Below are 19,184 nucleotides of genomic sequence, written 5' to 3'. Positions count from 1 at the left end.
CATAAAACTAAGGTGATCTTCATCAAGATAGTTCTTAAAAAATATTACTGAAAGATGCTTTTGGTGGGACTATGGAAAAAATTCACTCATATCTTCCTGAAAAACAAATTGCTTGGCAACTCTGTCTGTTCCTCCTGACGCAACTGCTGATCTCAGCTTAAGAACTACGCAACTTTTCTCTTCCACGGATGTCTCTTCAGTTCAGACAAGTTTTCGCCCTCCATTGCGTTTTTTCATGTACTATATAGTGATTTCTCCCCCTACTTCTTCGGTCACTTTTCCTACAAAGTAACATAATCTGGTTTTCGATCGAAGCTTGACTAGCACAAAATCACAAATACTAATTGACAAGTCTTCTTCTTCTTTGTTGCTTACAACATGGAGCGAATCATCAGAACTGTCGGCATTGTCGACAGATGACTGCTCGCTAAGTTCTGAGCCTTGCCCGAAGCCCAGTCTCTTAAAATTCTTTCCCTTTTTTCTTGATTTCTTGTGTCTTCACTTTCTTCAAATCCCCTTTGGCTTTCTTAGTGTTTACTTTTCTCTTTTTTTCTTCTCGCTCCCTAGCTGCTTCTTCGACTGTCTCTTTGATGGCCTGCCTTAGGAAGAGGCTCGACTTTCTCTGGAGAAAGAACTGCCACCTTTGAACAGTCAGACACATCACCGGTTGTCTCGTTTTGTGGGGTATCGTCTGTGTTCTCTGCAGAATCTGTGATCTCTGGTGCCGGCCGGTCGGTTACATCCGAAGGAGCGAAGTGTTCTTTGTCGAAAGCTGATCTAGTGAAGGGCACGACTCCTGGCTTGGAAAATTCACTGATAATGTTCTTTGGAGTGAAAGCGAGTGGGAAAGCAGTTCCAAGAAGCTCTCCTATACCATCAATTCTGATTGAAGTGCCAGGGTGGTTGACTAACCAGTCGTGGCAAGCCTTGTTGTAGTAACTCTTCAAAGGGCCGAACACTGACAGGTCAAGCGGCTATAGCTTATTGTAGCAGTCTGGGGTGAAGGTTAGAATCGTCACAAAATTCGTGACCACTTATAACATGAACACTAAAGTGGGACTCGTGATTGTCCAGCAAAAGTAGTACGGGTCTCTCTGAGAAAGGTCGAGCATGAAGTAGGAAACGATCAAACCACTGATTGAAAACACTTTCGTTTACCCAGCCACTTGGCGTTGCAGCTCCGATGGATCCTGGTGGAGCGCCCCTTAAAAACCTGTCCTTGAAATTCACTCTCGGGAAGATCAGGAGCGGCGGAACGTGATTTCCTAACGCACTTATACAGCCAATCAAAGTTACTAAGGTTCCACGCTCCCCAGAAGTGCACTGGCCAATTTGCTTTTCCCCTTTCTGGGCAAACACCTTAAAGGTCAATGCACAGTTGTCAACCCTGTTTCGTCAACATTGTAGATCTGAGAAGGAGAAACCCTCTGCTCTACAATGACTTTTTCTAAGTTGTCCATGAAAAGTGTTAGGTTATGCTTGTTGAAGCTTGTTCCTCTGGCTATGCTTGTTTCTTCAGGAGCACGCAAGCTCAAAGAAGGATTTCGAGCTCTAAATCCATCTAGCCAGGTGTCACCTGCCATTTGTCTGGCGTCCCATGTGGAGGGATATTCAGAACTATTCGCCCGTGCATACTTCCAAGCAAACTGGCGGAACTGAGTACAGTGGAAGGCGTAATGGAGCTTGGAAGCTCGTGATGTGATAATCTTCCAGCTTTGCGTTATGTTCACCAGTGAAGACCTGTCTATGACGATTTGGGACAAGTGACATAGCTTCCTTTTTTTCAGCTGACAGGGCGGCAAGCTTGCATTTGTATCTCTGAATAGCAGATTTTCTAATGCCGGTAAATTGATTCAGCTTGTCTCAATGGCATCCTGCTTCAACAGACTGAATTGCCTCCTTCATTTGATCATCGTTCCACGAACATTTGCCTGTCTTTTCCTCATAAATTCGTGGCGTTTTCAATGAGTTCCCGAAAACAAGTGCTTGTTATGAAGTGAGGGTGAGGCTAATATTTTGAGAGTTAATTGAACAGAAGAACGCACTCTTTTCATATGAAATGCGTGTGAGGGGTTTCAGCCGTTTGAAGCAGTATCTAATATATACGATTTAAAAACAAACAGAACATAGAAGACATGAATAATTTGGCTTAATAAGTTAGAGGAACAAAAGATGTATTTTTTTTATGAAAAACAAACAACATTGCTTACAATCAACTGGCTTTGAAAGTGGGATTCTTAGTGGGTTTTTTTTTTTTTACCGTGATGAGAAAACTAAGAAAGTTTTTCTAGGGAGCCTTAAAAATAAGAAAAAAGGTTGGTACCACATAAAAAACAGAAGAAAAGAAAAAAAACATAGCTGACGCTAAAACTAATTCACATAATCAAATAAACACAACCACATAAATAGTTGAGTCAGCGGTGAGTCGTATAGCTTGCTTAGAGATCGCACGAAGGCTATGTCCATCACTTTAGTTGATGGATTGAATATTCCGTTTATATATAAATATGATTTTATATATATATATATATATATATATATATATATATATATATATATATATATATATATATATATATATATATATATATTATATATATATATATATATATATATATATATATATATATATGGGCTTATCTATACACCCTGTCATAACTGGGACACAATAAGACTGTTCCAGACATGGTGTCCCAGTTATTACTGACAAATTTGTCCCAGGGCTCCCTGGTGGCAATGTTTTCGTTTTTTTCCTCGAAGATGGCGCTACTAAACTTACAAACTCTTAGCACCTTCTAAACCTTGATGAATACGCTATCACCTGAAACCATTGTGGATTTACTTGCTTAAGCGTTCAGAAATGGCCAAGCATTGAAAATTCTGAAAAAAAAATTACAAAACAACTATAAATACTTACTTTTTCAAACTCGCTGAAGAAAACTTTCAGATATCTTGACCAAACTTCAGTCACATTTGGACTACTAGATGGTAGTTCTTAAGTTGCGTTTTCAGATTGTTCACGGAACGATAAGACACTAAAAAGTTCAATGTCCCAGTTATAATCGGTCTCCTCTAACTGAAAGTTGAGATTCAAGTCTAATTTTTCACATACCAGTTTTTAAAATAAAAAAGTTGAAGCTTTCAAACTCATTTTAAAATGATTGGATATTCCAGTTATAATATGATGATAAAATGTGATATTATGATAATATGATAATGTTTATTCACTGTATAAGTTTGGTTTTTCAAGATTCGGTTCCATGATACATTTGTCCTGCATTTTTTCTTTTCAGACGATGGTAGAACGCTGACTCATGTTGGTCATAACAGTGAAGTTTCAACTAGTATAAATGGATTTGATCTACCGGGTTCTTTTATTCAGGTAAAAGGCTCTTATTGAAACGGACATTTTAAACAGTTTATGATAATTATTTATTGTGTTTTCGTTTTTTTTTTTATATTTATTGGTTTGGCTTGGTTCTGTATAAATGAAAACTCGAGACTATCTTTCCATAAATGTATTAGAAAATCCAAGAAACAATTTATTGTTGTTTTCATATTCAATCGTAAATATAAATAATTATTTTAATCTTCTAAAAATCGTTTGATTTCACTTTTTAACGTTCCTACAAACCGAAAAATCTTTCATATACCTACCCCACAATTATTATTTGAAAAAATAAAAGTGTGGACCTACCGATAAAGCTTCAACGTGCGGTACCACAATATTGGCAAAAATGGTTATTGAGCTCCTTACACACTTAATCTCTAGTTCGTTTGAAAATATTGTTACCAACGTATAAATATATATGGATTCAGTGTGTAGTCTTTTTCAAGAAGGGAGTGGGGTATATTCTCTTCGAAAAAAAACGTATTTCTTTTATTAATCTCGCTCTGCATAATCTTTATCTTTTTAAGTGGAATTTATAATTTGTGAATTAACTCTATTAGTTTTCTTTGTACTTAAAATGGGAATTAAATTTAAAAGATTTCGGTAGTTCTACTCGTTTTGCAATTTGCAAAAAAATTGTTGATTAATTCTATCAGTATGTTTTTGTTCCTCCAATTCTATAAACCATAGAATATTTGGGGAACTCATGCTCCCATATGTTAGTCGTGAGTGATTTCTAGGATCATGCTGTTTTTCCGTAATTTGACATATAATCAAGTTTTTGGTATTGGGAACGGTTTATATTATAAAAAAAGAAACAAATTTTAAAACATGAAAAATCCAGATATTTGTAGACTATTGGGACTGCTTTCGGGCCTTTTTTCAATTTAGTCTATTTTGTCAAATTATGTTTTATCTCTTTTGCTAAGGAGGACTGCTAGAGATATGACCGAAATATTCGAAGAAACAGGAAGTCACATTCATTGTCTCGGAAAATATTTCAGATTTCGGAAGAGTTTTTTTATTGGTAAATGATGATACCATTAATCTATAAACTTCCGGAAAGAGGAACCAACGTGATTAAATTATTTAATTGGAAAATATTTTTGAGTATTAGTAAAAACTTCAGTTTTATGCAATCTTTATTCCTTTCAGAGCCATTCCCTTCAGAGCCATTCTCTTCAGAAGCCATCCTTCTGATTAGACTTTATCAATCAAATTATTAAAGTAAATTTTGGGATCCTTTGACTTTAATCATTTTAGTACTTTAAGGAACCTAATCCACAAAATTTCACAAATCGGGACTCTTTTTATCGTAAGTTTATTTTCAGGACATACAATACGATGCCAGCTTCGAACAGATGGAATTATTGATCAACCGCTCATATACTTGCTCACAGAGGTTAAGATATGATTGTCGGAAGGCCAGACTTTTGAATTCCCCTTATCTCGGCAACCAAGAGTTTAAGCCGTTTTCGTGGTGGGTCTCAAAAAGTAATCAGAAGATGGATTATTGGGCCGGGGCTCTTCCTGGTTCCCGCAAATGTGAATGTGGCCTTTTTGGAACGTGCGTAGATCCAAATAAGTGGTGCAACTGTGACTCAGGTTGGATTTCTGGATTTTTCTCTTTCTTCAAATATCATGCAACGGCATAACATTCAAGTTAAATGTCATACAAAATGTGTGTCAATCAACATTAGAGTAGAGATATTAAATTGATTAGCTTCATTTAATATAATATGATTTGTATTGGAAAGCCCAAGCGCCATATAGTGTGATCCGTGACCACATTTATCTTACTACATTAAACTCGAAACCAAAGACAATGTACGTCTAATTGCAACGTCTGTGCCTGACCTCCATCGCCCTCAACACAAAATTTCCTACCGTAACTATTGTTTGTAGAGTCATCGGTGATGCCAAGAATTCAGACATTCCCAGAATTCAGTGTCAAAGCGCTGTAATGACTTGATCACTAGTCATGAGACAAAACAGGGTAGACTTTCTAAAAACTAAAATTCGCCATCTTTTAATCAAAATTGACTATATGCAATCCGTATAGTAAGAAATGCGCTTGCCTTTAGGCTAAAAAATCAAAAAAAGCTTGTCATTATCAGAACATGCTGGTGCTTCAGGCTGTGTTTTTGTATTTTCAGAGCTACCTATTGTATTATTATTGGCTGGGAGTTGATGACATAACTAATTATATAAAGTAAGATTGTGTACGCTCATAAGGAAATCCCTAAAAAATAAGCATTAATGTAAAGGCAAAAACCAAAATTACCGAAAACACCGAAAATATTTCGGCTTTGATACTAAGAATGAACTAGAGGCCAATTCGACAACCTGTGATAAATTGTGTTTAAACACGTTCTCAGTGCTTGAACACCTAAGAAAAATCGAAAAAACTTCTGAGTCTTTTTTTTATACCAGATAATGGTATAATATGGTCAAAAGGGGTTGTTTGATCCATTTATTTGGTCAATTTAGTGTCTGAATTACTGGCTTAATATAAATTTCAAATAGAATATGGAGTTAAATTCTTAATGTGAGTCACTCTGGAGTAAGATTCAGTGGGGATAGGGGTTGAGAGGGTGGTAGCTCCCTCATTGCACTCTTGAAAGGGTTCCGGAATACTATCTACTGTATTTTGCTCTTTTAAATGCCATTGTAATTTTTTATTCATGATCAGTTGACCCCTACACCTACTTTCTACGATTATTCGTTCCATATGATGAGGCTGGAAAAAAAAAATAAAAGGGCGCAATTAATTGGAGACACCTCGTGCTATACTCAATCTACGTTAGAGCATAGCTTCTGATTTTTTATGTTGAGAACCAAATTTTGTGAAAATTAACTAGTTCAATTTTACCTGGCAATAAAATTGTGAAAGGAAGTTATATATTGTGATCCAAGAGAGAGCCATGGCTGTAAAGAATTAATCCTATATATCAATAGACTGTATCAATATCGAAAGGAATATCTGAATTTGATTATTTGTGGCTCCTAAATAAAGCAGGATTGGCCATCCCTTACCTATAGCTTTTCTTCTTCCGCCGCAGCATTTCTTTTCTCTCTTTTGTTTGTGAGCTGGTGTCTTACAGACATTTTTCTAGACGTTTTTTAAATTAGGATGTTAAATTTATCCGATAGTAACGAAGTATGAACTTTAAGCGGAAATTTTTGATTTCATTGCAGCTTTTGATACTTGGTTGACTGATGAAGGACAAATACTTGAAAAGGATTATTTACCTATAAGACAAATTCGGGCTGGTGATACAGGAAACACATTAGACGGCAAAGAAGCCAGATTTTCAGTGGGATCTCTTGTTTGTGAAGGAGATAGTAAGTTCATTTGATGCATTTTTTTGTACAATTAGTGTAATGGGATCGTGCATGCAGATATCAAACCCTGAGCGGGCTGATTTTGGCAGACTTGCCATTAAACCGTAGCCCTTCAGTGTCGCAAATACTCATTACCAAAGAATACTTTGGACTTATTTTGTTTCGGAATTGCCTCATTTTGATTTTCGCAACTTTTATTCAAGTAAGCTTCATCATTAGCTAGATCATGGGAGTATCCAGGATTTTTGTTCGGGGGGGGGGAGGGGTAAAAAACTTAAAAAACATTAAAAATATTTTATATCTATTTTGGTTACGTTTCTACGAATCGTACAGAAAGTTGGGAGAGGAGGGTCAAACCCATTACACCCCTCCCACTGGATACGGCCTTGACGTAAATGCAGTTTAACTAGCTAATCAAGTTTACGACCTCAAAACGTTTCAGAAAGAATCTTGTTTGTCTATTTTGTCGTGGGAGCATTGTTCGCATTGATTAAAAGGGAAAACAAATACCTACTTAACTAGCAACAAGTGCCTGTTGTCAGCAGCAAGTTGGCATATATATATATATATATATATATATATATATATATATATATATATATATATATATATATATATATATATATATATATATATATATATATATATATATATATATATATATATATATATAGTATAGATGCAAAATTCGTCTGAAAATCTAAAACGGAGGGGGGAGGGGATTACCTCTTTACCCTCCACTTGGCACGGCCATGCGTGTTGCCGTATTTTTTAAGAATTTGAAGACTGAGAAGAAAAGTACTTTTGGTCCTTTATAGGTGGTTGTTGTGGAGATTAAACTGAATAAAACATTTTTTATTGACTGTAAAGAACGACATTAACAGTTACAACCAACATGTACTCTAATTCATAGTAGAGGGCATTTCGCGTCTATACCGCTCTGCTTTTAACGTTAAAATTAAAATGTTTCTTTTCTGAAGATATTTTGGAATGTAACAAGCATTCTAATTGTTAATTTCCATGTGTTTTATTGGCTTATTGCCTTTGAAGAATTTTAACTAAGTTATTATTATTATTATTTAAAACAGTTATGTAAATGACCAATTTGATTCTTGAAGGATTGTGAAAAAAGGAAGTTAAGCTTTTTTGTCACATTGGTCTGGCGTTCCTACTCATTCTTGAAGCGCTGACATAAAAAAAATTCATATTTCAACGAAGAGTGGGGGTGTGCCACCTCATATAAATTATAATCTCTAAGCTTTAAAGTCGTTCTTTCCTTCCGTTTGAAAACACTTTTATATTTGATTTTTTTTTTGTCCGTTTTTAATATCCTATTTAGTGATACCTTATTCGTATTTGTGTTTCTAACCCCCCCCCCTCCACCTTCGTCTGAAGGAGCTCTAATTGAAAAATTGAAAATGTGGGCGTAAACATTCACTTTGAAGCTTTGGTCCCCCCCCCCACAAAAAAAATAGACGTAGGAGGTGTAATTTTCTTACCAGTTTCTCATAATATGTCTTATACATACGAATAATTTGTTTACAAATAGTTATGAAATTTCACATATTTTCGTATCGAGGTCTGAAACCTCCGTCAAGGTATGCCCAAACACGTTGACTTTGTGGTGTAATTGTACCCAGATCGGGTCATTTTCTCACCTTTTTGAAATTATTCATTTTTTTTGGTCAATAAGTTATCATACATATAGCCTTAGAAAATTGTATCTGTTTGGAATCAGACAAATATATTGTTATTCTGTATTTGTTGTTCTTGAAATACTGGTAGCAGAGTTTCGGCAGCTATTAACAAGTTCGAGTGTCACACAATCTTCGTTCAACGCAGCCCATTTAACTCGGCTCCGATTCAACTCAACCCCAATGGTGTCAATTTGAGTGCCTGTGCTTCCTCCTCCTAGATTTTGAAAAATACCTTTTTTGTGGGTACTTTTATTGCAAAACGCACCTTTTTTGGTATTTTGCATTTAGAAAAATGACCCCCTCCCTACCTTAGATATTGAAAAATACACACCCCACACACCTTAAATCTTTGTGAATTGACACTCTTGTTCAACTACATTCGGTCCTCGACGCTCACTTGTTGCAGGGGTTAAATAAGTTAAACGTGTTATCAGTTGTATGGGGGTTGAGGTAATTGAGGATTGAGTTGAACGGTTGAGTTACATAGGAATTCTACTAACAGTGTTCGCTGTTTCTTAGCATTCATTGCTATCATTGAATTTAGTAATTTCAGACATGTCTATTCACGGAGTCGAAACTATAATATTGCTTCGATTTTCTTGGAGAATGATCTAAATTTACTTCAAAACTACGAAAAATTGCCTATTTTCGTATGCTTACAACGTATTTTTAATCTAAAAAAAATGGAAGGCAAAGGTTGAAAATGTAATATGGTAGATGGATGTTGTTGAATCTCAGCGATCAAACGGTGGCAAAGTTGATGTCTTACATTGAAACTTTAAGATCATAGGATCGCAGAAAAATAACATGCAAGAACTTGCACAGGGGACATAGACGTTCAAACTTATAGCGCCACAAACTGTTTGGCCCTATTGCCCAGTTCGTTTAAATTGCCATAGATAACGCTGCTTATTCCATATAGTTACGGTTTGTGAATATACTTATCTATCCAGCACGGGGAATAGTTGAGAGATTGGAGTTTCTCTGGCTGAGTCATTCCTTTGTCCTAGCGTTATTCATATTCCTGTCGTATCCCACGGGAAAAAAGTTATTAGGAAATGACTCGCATTGTTATTTTTTTAGAACTATGTTTTTTATTAATGAATATATGCAATCATCAAATTCAGATGATTGTAGCTATGCTTTTTGTACTTAATGCACATTTAGAGTTGATAAGGGAAATGTTGTAGGATTTTTCTTCCTGTAAAAAAATTGTAGTTTGTATTCCTTAGTTCTTGCGCCTCCTTCCCAACCCTCTTTCAGATATTCCTTCTTTTTTTGTTTTGCTTGTCTCATATTTCTTTTTTTTTTACTCTAGATTTGGGGGTTGTTAATGTATTTTTTCTTCTTATTTTTTGTGTAGGAATAATTTAAGTCTATTTAATCTGTTTAATTCGTTTAAATAGAAAGCAACTTTCAGCGTTGTTTTGGTTTTCTTTGTCTTTTCACATTTTGTTGGTTTTTTTTTGGGGGGGGGGGCATTCTACGTTGAATTTTTTTGTTCGCGCTGAAAAAGAGTGGCGGATGTCCTCCCGCAACATTCGCATCGTTTTTCAGTATTTTCGTTTGGCCTTAAAAAAGACCATTTTTGATCATTTTTCTTTATATCATTTCATTTTATTAATTTTTTCTTGATTAGTGATGTTATAATCTTCGTTTTTCTTTTTGATTTAGGGCTTAGGTAAATTGTATATCTTCCCCCTCCTTTTCCGGCTTAGGAGTCTTTAGGAGATTAGTACCATTTATTCATTATAATGTTGAATTAATTATGAATAAATCTTATCTTAATCTTTCTCATTGCAGTTCTATTCGATCAAGTTGTCACTTTCCGAGTTAGTGATTCATCTATCGACTTTCCAACCTTTGATATGGGCTTCAGTGCAGACATTTATTTTGAGTTCAAAACAACTCAACTGAATGCTGTACTTCTGCACAGCGTTGGTCCCTCTGATTATATTAAGCTGTCCATCATAAATGGTGACAAAATTCAGTTTCAGTACCAAGTAGGTGGTGGACCTATGGCAGTTACGGTGGATACTTCAAATAAATTATCAGATAACAATTGGCATTCAATCATGATTGAAAGAAACAGGTATGTATGATTAGACAATTTACTATAACTATACCCTTTGTATAATTCATATGATAATTATTTTTATTTTAGGCTCAAATTTTATGATTAATTGTTTATACCTCTCTAGTTTTTAATAAACTTCTAATATCTAATTTACTATTTGATATACTTAAGATTCGGCCTATATTTTAATTATCTATACGTGAAATATACGTGTTTTTTAATTTTACCTCTGTTACATAGCTCTGATTTGCCAAACATTAATGACTAAGTGGTAAATGTGGACACTCGTCTCGTTCTAATCCCGTCTGGAAAATTAATATTTTTAGGTAGAATATATAGTGAAAAGTATACTCTATACTCAATGTTTATCTCAAATATCTATCTTATCGTTGGAGTTAAGAAAGTAAAATAATTAGAAAGAAATCCGTAAAAACTAAGGGTTCAAAGAAAGTCAATTTTGGGGGGATCTGTACAGCTTTGCGGTCAATTTTTATTTTAATCTTCATTTTAGTGTTTACCTTTTACAAAAGGATAAAATTTTAGCTTTAAATCTTTAATTTAGTTCTAATATTAAGTCTGAATTATATCGAATATAAAGTTTCTGCGTGGCACAAAATTAGAAGTTCATATAGGATCCGTAAAATCTATAAAATTACAAAAAAAAGCTACAAAACGCACCAAAATATATTTCTATGCATTTTTATTACTTTTTTATGAGTTGGGCAAACATTTTTCGGGGGGGGGGGGTTCAAACCCTGTACCTCCTCCCTGGATGCGGCCTTGCTGGCACCTCTTGTATCTTTCAAACTCTTTAATTGGTTATTCTCTCGGCATTGTAAATAATCTAGTTATCCATGTAGTTCTTGATAAGGAAAGATAAAATAAAGTAATGGGTCAATAGAATAGTGATAAAAAAAATGGTCCTAAAACGGCCTTCGGGGACGGATGGAGCTTAAGTCTAGTTATTAAGTCTAATGCGTATTATATCAATAATAATTCTTAATACTAAGTTTTTGTGTGGCAAAAGATAGAAGTTCGTATAGGAGTTACGTCAATAGATAAGTGATTCAAATGTGTTCTCAAAAGGACTTTCGAGGACGGATGGGAAGGACGGATGGGATTTAAGTCATGTAAACAAAGTCACTAAGTCTCAAGGTTGTAATATTTAAAAAAATGAGTACTTAACACATGTTTTGAATAGTCAGGTACATTAGCAAACATTTGAGATTGCCGCCGAACTAACTTGAGACCTGGTACCAGTAGTACTAACTGCAGAAAGCATTGCAGCTGCAAGCCGCCAGATGCTGAAAAAGCTGCGGACGCTCCTACTCCACCTCAGTCAGTCCAAAGGCTTATTTCTTACTCCCTCCTATGAAGTTCCGATTTCCTTTAAATCTATGACATCTTCCTACTTCATTTGGACACGACCTGATTTTCGCTTGGTCCTGCTTTTCGTGTCCTACTCCATTTGGACACGACCTGCTTTTGTATGGGATACCAAAAAGCACAATTGTTGGCAATTTGTCATCCGTAAAGCTCAGCATCGGTTTATAGAACTTGCCATCGCTAATTATAAAAAAAGAAGACAGCTTAATGGTAATTAAAAATAAAACCTCTGACAAATGTTTCAAATGCCACTGACTCAAATAAATCCGGAAGAAAGGAAATCCAGTTTGACATTGCCCTGGCCACTGTCTAAAACTAATGGTTTACATCCTTAATTGTTGGAAATTATTTATGTCTGGAAGGCTCAGCTGAATTTGCCACTCCGTTGGAGGCTTAAAATGATTACTGAATATACGAGTATTGCTGGGATCAATAGATGTCTTGAGTTTCTCCTGGAGATGGGAAATGGCTTTTGTTTTACCTTGAAGTTTACACTTTTCTTTGCATTTTTTGTTTTATTGTAGTATAATGTATAATTTAGTGTTTGATGTGTTTATCCTCCAGATGTATAGGCCATGAAACCTTTGTGGGGACTATGATTTTATGTTTTCATGAATGCAAGATGAAGTTATCTCAAGTAAAAGTAGGTGTGTAAAGTGAACTTAATTATCTTTTCGTGAGGATTCAATATTCTTTGCTTCTTTTTGACGTCACAGTAATGTACATATGTCTAGTTTATTTCGTTTTATGAATTTATATAGTACATATGTATATAGCAAAATATATGGCAAAAATACTCTTATATTTTCCACTTCTCGTTATTCTATTTTTTCCATGGTATTGAACAACTCAAAAATCGAGCATGTCTATATTTATTACTTTTAAAAACCAGGGTAAAACAAGTCAATGTCGTTAAAGCCAGGGAAAGAAATTAAGCCATCTTTATAATACATCATCATAGATGCGAGAAGATAGGTATAATGATTAAGCGTTGATTTTGCTGTTTACGATTTGTGGCTATAAACTAACGGGACTGATGCTTCCGAAAAAGAACTAGGAATTCGCTAAGAGGGAACGACTAGAAGACGTGTAGCCTGAAGCCTTCTCTTTCGACTGTCGCACCTCCCGTGTCTGAAAATGAATTATTCTGGCCGATTTGTGGCTATAAACTAGCGGGACGGAGGCTTCCGAAAAAGAACTAGGAATTCGCAAAGAGGGAACGACTACAAGATGTGTAGCCTGAAGCCTTCTCTTTCGACTGTCGCACCTCCCGTGTCTGAAAATGAATTATTCTGGCAGATTTGTGGCTATAAACTACCGGGACTGATGCTTCCGAAAAAGAACTAGGACTTCGCAAAGAGGGAACGAATACAAGATGTGTAGCCTGAAGCCTTCTCTTTCGACTGTCACACCTCCCGTGTCTGAAAACGAATTATTCTGGCCGATTTGTGTCTATAAACTAGCGGGACGGAGGCTTCCGAAAAAGAACTAGGAATTCGCGAAGAGGGAACGAATACAAGATGTGTAGCCTGAAGCCTTCTCTTTCGAATGTCGCACCTCCCGTGTCTGAAAATGAATTATTCTGGCCGATTTGTGGCTATAAACTAACGGGACTGATGCTTCCGAAAAAGAACTAGGAATTCGCGAAGAGGGAACGACTACAAGACGTGTAGCCTGAAGCCTTCTCTTTCGACTGTCGCACCTCCCGTGTCTGAAAATGAATTATTCTGTCCGTGGCCTTCATTTATATGAGAGCTAGGGATTTTGTTTTGCCGGTAAAATGATAAATATAAATAAATTCGTCCGATTTTGGAAAAAGAGGATAAGCACCCCGTAACAGTGATCAGATTTAGCGTATCAGGGAACCCTACTGTAGAGGGTTCTAGCTCCCATTTGAAAAATGTTGAATTTATATATATTTACCAGAAGGAAGATCACGGAAGTGTGTTTCTCTGAGAGATTTGTGTTTCTCAGAGAAATGCGTGTTTTTCCCTGAGAAACACGGATCAGGGATCTTTCTTCTGGCAAAATATACGCTGAATCTGATTGTGTAACTTTCATTAATATTTTATGACTTTTAGGGGGTGTTTCTCCCCTTTTTCGAAAATTGGGCAAAAATTAAATTTATCATTTTTCCGGCAAAACAAAGTCACCAGCTCTTATACAAACGAGGGCCTCGGCCAGAAACAGACCCGGGAGGTGCAACATTCGAAAGAAGAGGTTTCAGGCTACGCAGCTTGTGGTCCTTCTCTTTTGGTGAATTCGTAGTTCTTTTTTGGAAGAATCAGTCCAGTTATTTTATAGTCACACCTCGTATGTTGCTGTACATTTTTTTTTTTTTTTTTTTTTTTTTTTTTTTTTTATATATATATATATCTTAGTTTATTCCAAAAATTCCTCTGTTTTTGTTTTTCTTAATTTAAGAAACAGTGTATTGTTAATAAATCAGTCTGTTTGTTCATACTAAAAAGAAATTTGTACAACCACTATCAACGGTTATTTGACCCGAGCTTAGCTAATGCTTTGACATTCAGTTAATAATTCCTGACATTTTATCATTAATTTCTTTGAAACCCTTTAATAAAACCCTATGTCTTTCCAGAAAAGAGGCAAGATTAACTGTTGATGCTCTTAAGTCGACAGTGACTGAACCACTCGGGCCAGTGAGACCCATTATTTTAACCTCTCATTTTGTCCTTGGCTCCACGGTTGATTATAGAGACGGATTCGTTGGTTGCATGAGAGGACTCACCCTCAATGGACGCGTCATGGATTTAAAAAGTGCAGCAGATAGAGGACTCTATGGTAAGATATATACTACTAGTGTTAAGGCTAAATGTGTCCAAAGATTAAAGGTTGCGTACACTCTGTTTGTTATTATGAGAAATTGTTGCTTGGAATTTAGGCAGTTTGTGGTTTAATTCATATTTCGAATGGAACCGGGCGTTGGTTTTTACATTTAAAAATTAATTTATCATAAGAACGAAAGGCTATGTAATACAAATATTTCAAAAAAAAGAAGAAAGTTCCCAACTATTATTGGCAATGTAAGTACATATTCCTTTGCCGGACCAAAAAACAAAAATAAGGATGTATCTAAATAGAAAAATAAATACGAGTACAAATCTGAAGTGACTTTATTGTTCATGCTTAAAGCAGAAACTGGTAAAACATATTATAGTCCGAATTTTCTAAGTTTTCCATAGTTTTTTTTAGAGTAATCTTGGAGAGTCCCAACCATATTCCTCCAGTGTGGAGGTTTGATTGTAACCAGAAGGAGGGTGTAAGAAGCAAATTCAGATAAAGACAAAAACAAAGATAAACATAGACTTTCTATTATCCACGTAAATAAGGGTATCAAGAGCCTTTTTATATGTAAAAACTGTTTGTGTGTTGATCTTCTTTATTTTTTTCTAAGAAAAACGATATATGTGTTGTTGTTTCTTTTTTTTAAGATTAAAATTAGTTCCTTCCACACATGAAGTTTTTCTCTTGAACAATGATGTGGTTTGCTCGCTTACTGAAACGTTCTTTTGCAGGCATTGGTCATGGTTGTACTGGTAAATGTGACAGCAGCCCATGCCTTAATAATGGAACTTGCACAGAAGGCTATGATCGCTATACATGTGATTGCCGTTTCACCTCCTTTAAGGGACCAATCTGCGCTGATGGTATGTCTTTTTACTAGATGTTTTATAAAGTGCCTTTATTTTTAAAACGACGACTTAGAATAGTATATTACAATGAATTGGGGGCCATCTTAAACAAGGTATCCTACCTGACCTTTGCTGACTTCAGAGGGATATGAATGAACTATTAAGATATGAATGCCAAAAGCCTACGGTCACCAAGGGAGTTTATGAACCAATTTTTGCTGATATATTTTAAACTGTGTATTTGAAAAGAACAGACACTTTGAACTGAAAAAATGTTGTTTTTGGCTGGATGCTTTCTGAAAGCTAAATTAATTGATTTATATTGAGTTATGGTGTAAACCTAAGATTTTAAAAGAAATTTAATTTTTTCCCTAGCAGAATAGACAATCTGACTTTAAATGATTGGTAAGCGCCCCAAACACCCAGTCAGTCATGTGAGGTGGGATACCGGAAGCTAATATATCTGTAGAGTATCTTTACAATCAGAATCAATCGGTTTCTGATCATTGTCATTGCACGGCAGCAAATCCTATTCATGCTTGGGGCTAGGGAATCAATTTGTAACTTTCAGAAAGTTTTGTTTTTTTTGTTGTTTTTTTTTGGGGGGGGGGGGACGTATAATTTGTGTTAGGAGAAGGAAGTAAAATATTTTTGCTTATATTTAAATAATTTATATTTTTCATTACGGTTTTTTTCTTTCATATGCGTTTTGTCTGACAAGGTTGTAGTTATCAAATGAAAATGCAATTTCTATGGTATTACAGATTATTCTCTTTGGGAATCGTCAAAAAATCGTAATTTTTACCTCAATCTTAACTTTTTCTTTGCAGAAAGGAGCAAAAACAATAAAGTATTTTTGGATCAATTTTTGAAAAAAATTCGACCTACTCTGAGCGCACACTGAAAAATTTACAGGTTTAGTCTTCCTGAGGTTGAGATGGCTAGGGCACGTTCTGCGGATGAAGGATGATAGATTGCAACAGATTGTGCTTTTCGGCCAATCGTCTAGGGCTAAACGAAAAGAAGGTCACCCGCGGTTGGGGAGGGGGAGGATGTTGTAATGAAATATTTAAGGGAAATGGGAACTTCTTGGGAGCGTGTAAAGAGGGAGGCTTTTAGTGGATTAGGATGGAGGAGAAGCGTGCGTAGGTCTGTTGGTCTTAGGTGGCTTGGTGCTGCGGTGAGTCATTATTGCTAGTAGTAGTAGATGAGTTTGCAGTAAGTTCTTACAGTCTCTACTCTATCATAGACCTATTGAGTCAAGTACTTCTATAAATAGAGTTTCAAATCTTTGTCTTATATTTTTTAACTTCTTGATATCTTTCCTATACTGAGAGTATTCCGGCTAGATTAAAAGTAGAGGAAAAAACTTCAGAAAGAAAAGTCAGAGGGAGGGACTGGGGGGAGGGGGGGCTCAATCACCTGGGTAAGACACAAATATGATTTTTAGCTGAAATGAACAAGTCTGATAAAAGGTGATCACGTAGTAGTACAAGGATACGACCCATTTGAGGGTTATCATCTTTGCTGGGGACATTTAAAAACCAGTTACTGTAGACCAGTGCTTATCTTGTGAAGCATTGTCGTCTGTAAAGGATTCATGTCTGATGTATGGATAGCGGCGTACTATCAAATTCCTTTTAAAAAAACTAATGGTGCAAAATAATCAGTCGTTTCTTTGTTGGGTATTTTGGAAAAAAATTGAATTTGTAATTGTGGGTAAGAGTATAGACTAGTCCCTGTTACACTTTATCACACTTCGTAATTATAAGGTATGTAATTGTACGTTTGTGCCAAGAAGGCTCTTAGCTGAATTTGTAAATTTATTAGTCGTTTTATCTCTGATTATAGACTTAAAATGGTCTGTAATTTTGCGCTGAAATGACGTTTTTTTTTTTAGAAATTTGTGTCAATTTGCAGAGCAATTATATGATTAAATATACCTTCCCTGGTACCTACAAATCAACGATGTCTGAATTTATTCGTGTTGGCTTTACAACTACTGATCCAAAAGGATTTTTGCTTGGACTATATTCAGATATCAGTAAGGAATATTTGACCCTAAGGATTTCCAACAGTGGTAAGTATCTTTTCCATCTGTTTTAAAGATAATCATTTTGAAGCGGATAATTCTTTCGATTCTATTGTTTAAAATTGAAAGTAAAATATGGTTGACGTTCGTATCATGCTAGTGGTCTTAGAATAGGAAGAGTTAGATTTAAAAACAAATATGAAGCTCTAGGTTCTTTACTAGTAACCAGAGTTATATCGACCCAGCAATGTGGTTATCTCCGCCATTGGACCCGTAAGACAACAGTTTTGGTCCGAATAAGGCCAAAATGCTGTGAAGCGAAAGCTTTGTAACTTTTGGTAGTGAATATTTTAATAAACCATCCACCACGCTCACTTAAGATACGTCGTCTTTGGCTAGTAATTTGGTTTATATCTAAATAAGTTTAGCGTTTCTGCCCAGGAATACTATCGATTGAGCCCTTGGCATTTGAATATGGAAGATAGTACGGAAAAAAAACCTTAAAACTAAGCACGACAAAATAACTGATGATTCGGCTCCCTGGGGTCTTGAGTAAGTGAAATGACAAGTTTCGGTTAAATAGTTGAATAGCTTTACTGGGAACGAAAATAAAGAATGAAATGTTTTTGTGAATTACCAGACGAATATTGACAGGTATTCTTAGCAGTGTCAGTACTGATATTTTTGATTTTTGCTTAAAGAAAATTCTTGTTTTTTTTTATTAGAGAAGTTTTATAATTTTTTTTTATTTGAAAACGCTAGAATTGAATATTTCAGTGTATTTGAAAAAGAAATCAAAGCTCAAATTCCCAGTTTCTGTTCATTTTTATGCTTTTATAGTTGACAAATGTTTTTTTTTTTTTTTTTTTTTTTTTTTTTTATGATTCGGCTACCTGGGGTCTTGAGTAAGTGAAATGACAAGTTTCGGTTAAATAGTTGAATAGCTTTACTGGGAACGAAAATAAAGAATGAAATGTTTTTGTGAATTACCAGACGAATATTGACAGGTATTCTTAGCAATGTCAGCACTGATATTTTCGATTTTTGCTTAAAGAAAATTCTTGTTTTTTTTTATTAGAGAAGTTTTATAAATTTTTTTTATTTTAAAACGCTAGAATTGAATATTTCAGTGTATTTGAAAAAGAAATCAAAGCTCAAATTCCCAGTTTGTGTTCATTTTTATGCTTTTATAGTTGACAAATGGGTGTTTTTTTTTTTTTTTTTTTTGTTGTTTGTTTTTTTTTTTTTTTAATTAGTGCACATCTTTGGACCATCAGTTGTATGGTAAAACCTTGTTTAATGTGTGACAATCTTGACCAAAATCTTATATATTTATTTGATTTATATTCTATGTATTAAGCCAGAATAAGCAAGTACCATAATTGCGAAGCAAAGTATCAAAAATATATTTACCCTTCTTTATGCGTCACTGTTCATATTCAGTCAGGGGGTGGGTTTACCTTCATAGCACTTGGTGTTATACTCTTAGTCCTGGAGTTTCAAGTCTTGGAGTCCTCGATGTCGATCTTCAGACCTCTGAAAGTGCATCTCTGGAGTCCTGAAGATGGTAGGAATGTAACTCCTCTTCTTATCTAGTTAA

General features: G+C 35.3%; 1 protein-coding gene across 3 annotated transcripts in view; it reads left to right on the top strand.

Annotated features, from left to right (window-relative positions):
* The window catches only part of Nrx-IV (neurexin-4), an 89,133-nt gene that overhangs the window by 59,389 nt on the left and 10,560 nt on the right, over positions 1–19,184 (top strand). For 2 of the 3 annotated variants that reach the window (XM_089099397.1, XM_089099395.1), the window contains 7 exons: positions 3,294–3,382; positions 4,723–4,996; positions 6,590–6,736; positions 10,237–10,525; positions 14,499–14,701; positions 15,436–15,567; positions 17,453–17,632. In XM_089099397.1, coding sequence (XP_088955523.1) covers positions 3,294–3,382; positions 4,723–4,996; positions 6,590–6,736; positions 10,237–10,525; positions 14,499–14,701; positions 15,436–15,567; positions 17,453–17,632 — 1,314 coding nt within the window. The remainder of the gene's footprint in view (positions 1–3,293; positions 3,383–4,722; positions 4,997–6,589; positions 6,737–10,236; positions 10,526–14,498; positions 14,702–15,435; positions 15,568–17,452; positions 17,633–19,184) is intronic. The other variant, XM_089099396.1, reaches the window with a different exon arrangement.

The sequence above is a fragment of the Artemia sp. Qi Xiang Cuo genome, chromosome 13 (assembly GCF_049724085.1).
Source record: "Artemia sp. Qi Xiang Cuo chromosome 13, ASM4972408v1, whole genome shotgun sequence".
Lineage (NCBI taxonomy): Eukaryota > Metazoa > Arthropoda > Branchiopoda > Anostraca > Artemiidae > Artemia > Artemia sp. Qi Xiang Cuo.
This window is presented reverse-complemented; position numbering and strand designations above follow the sequence as displayed.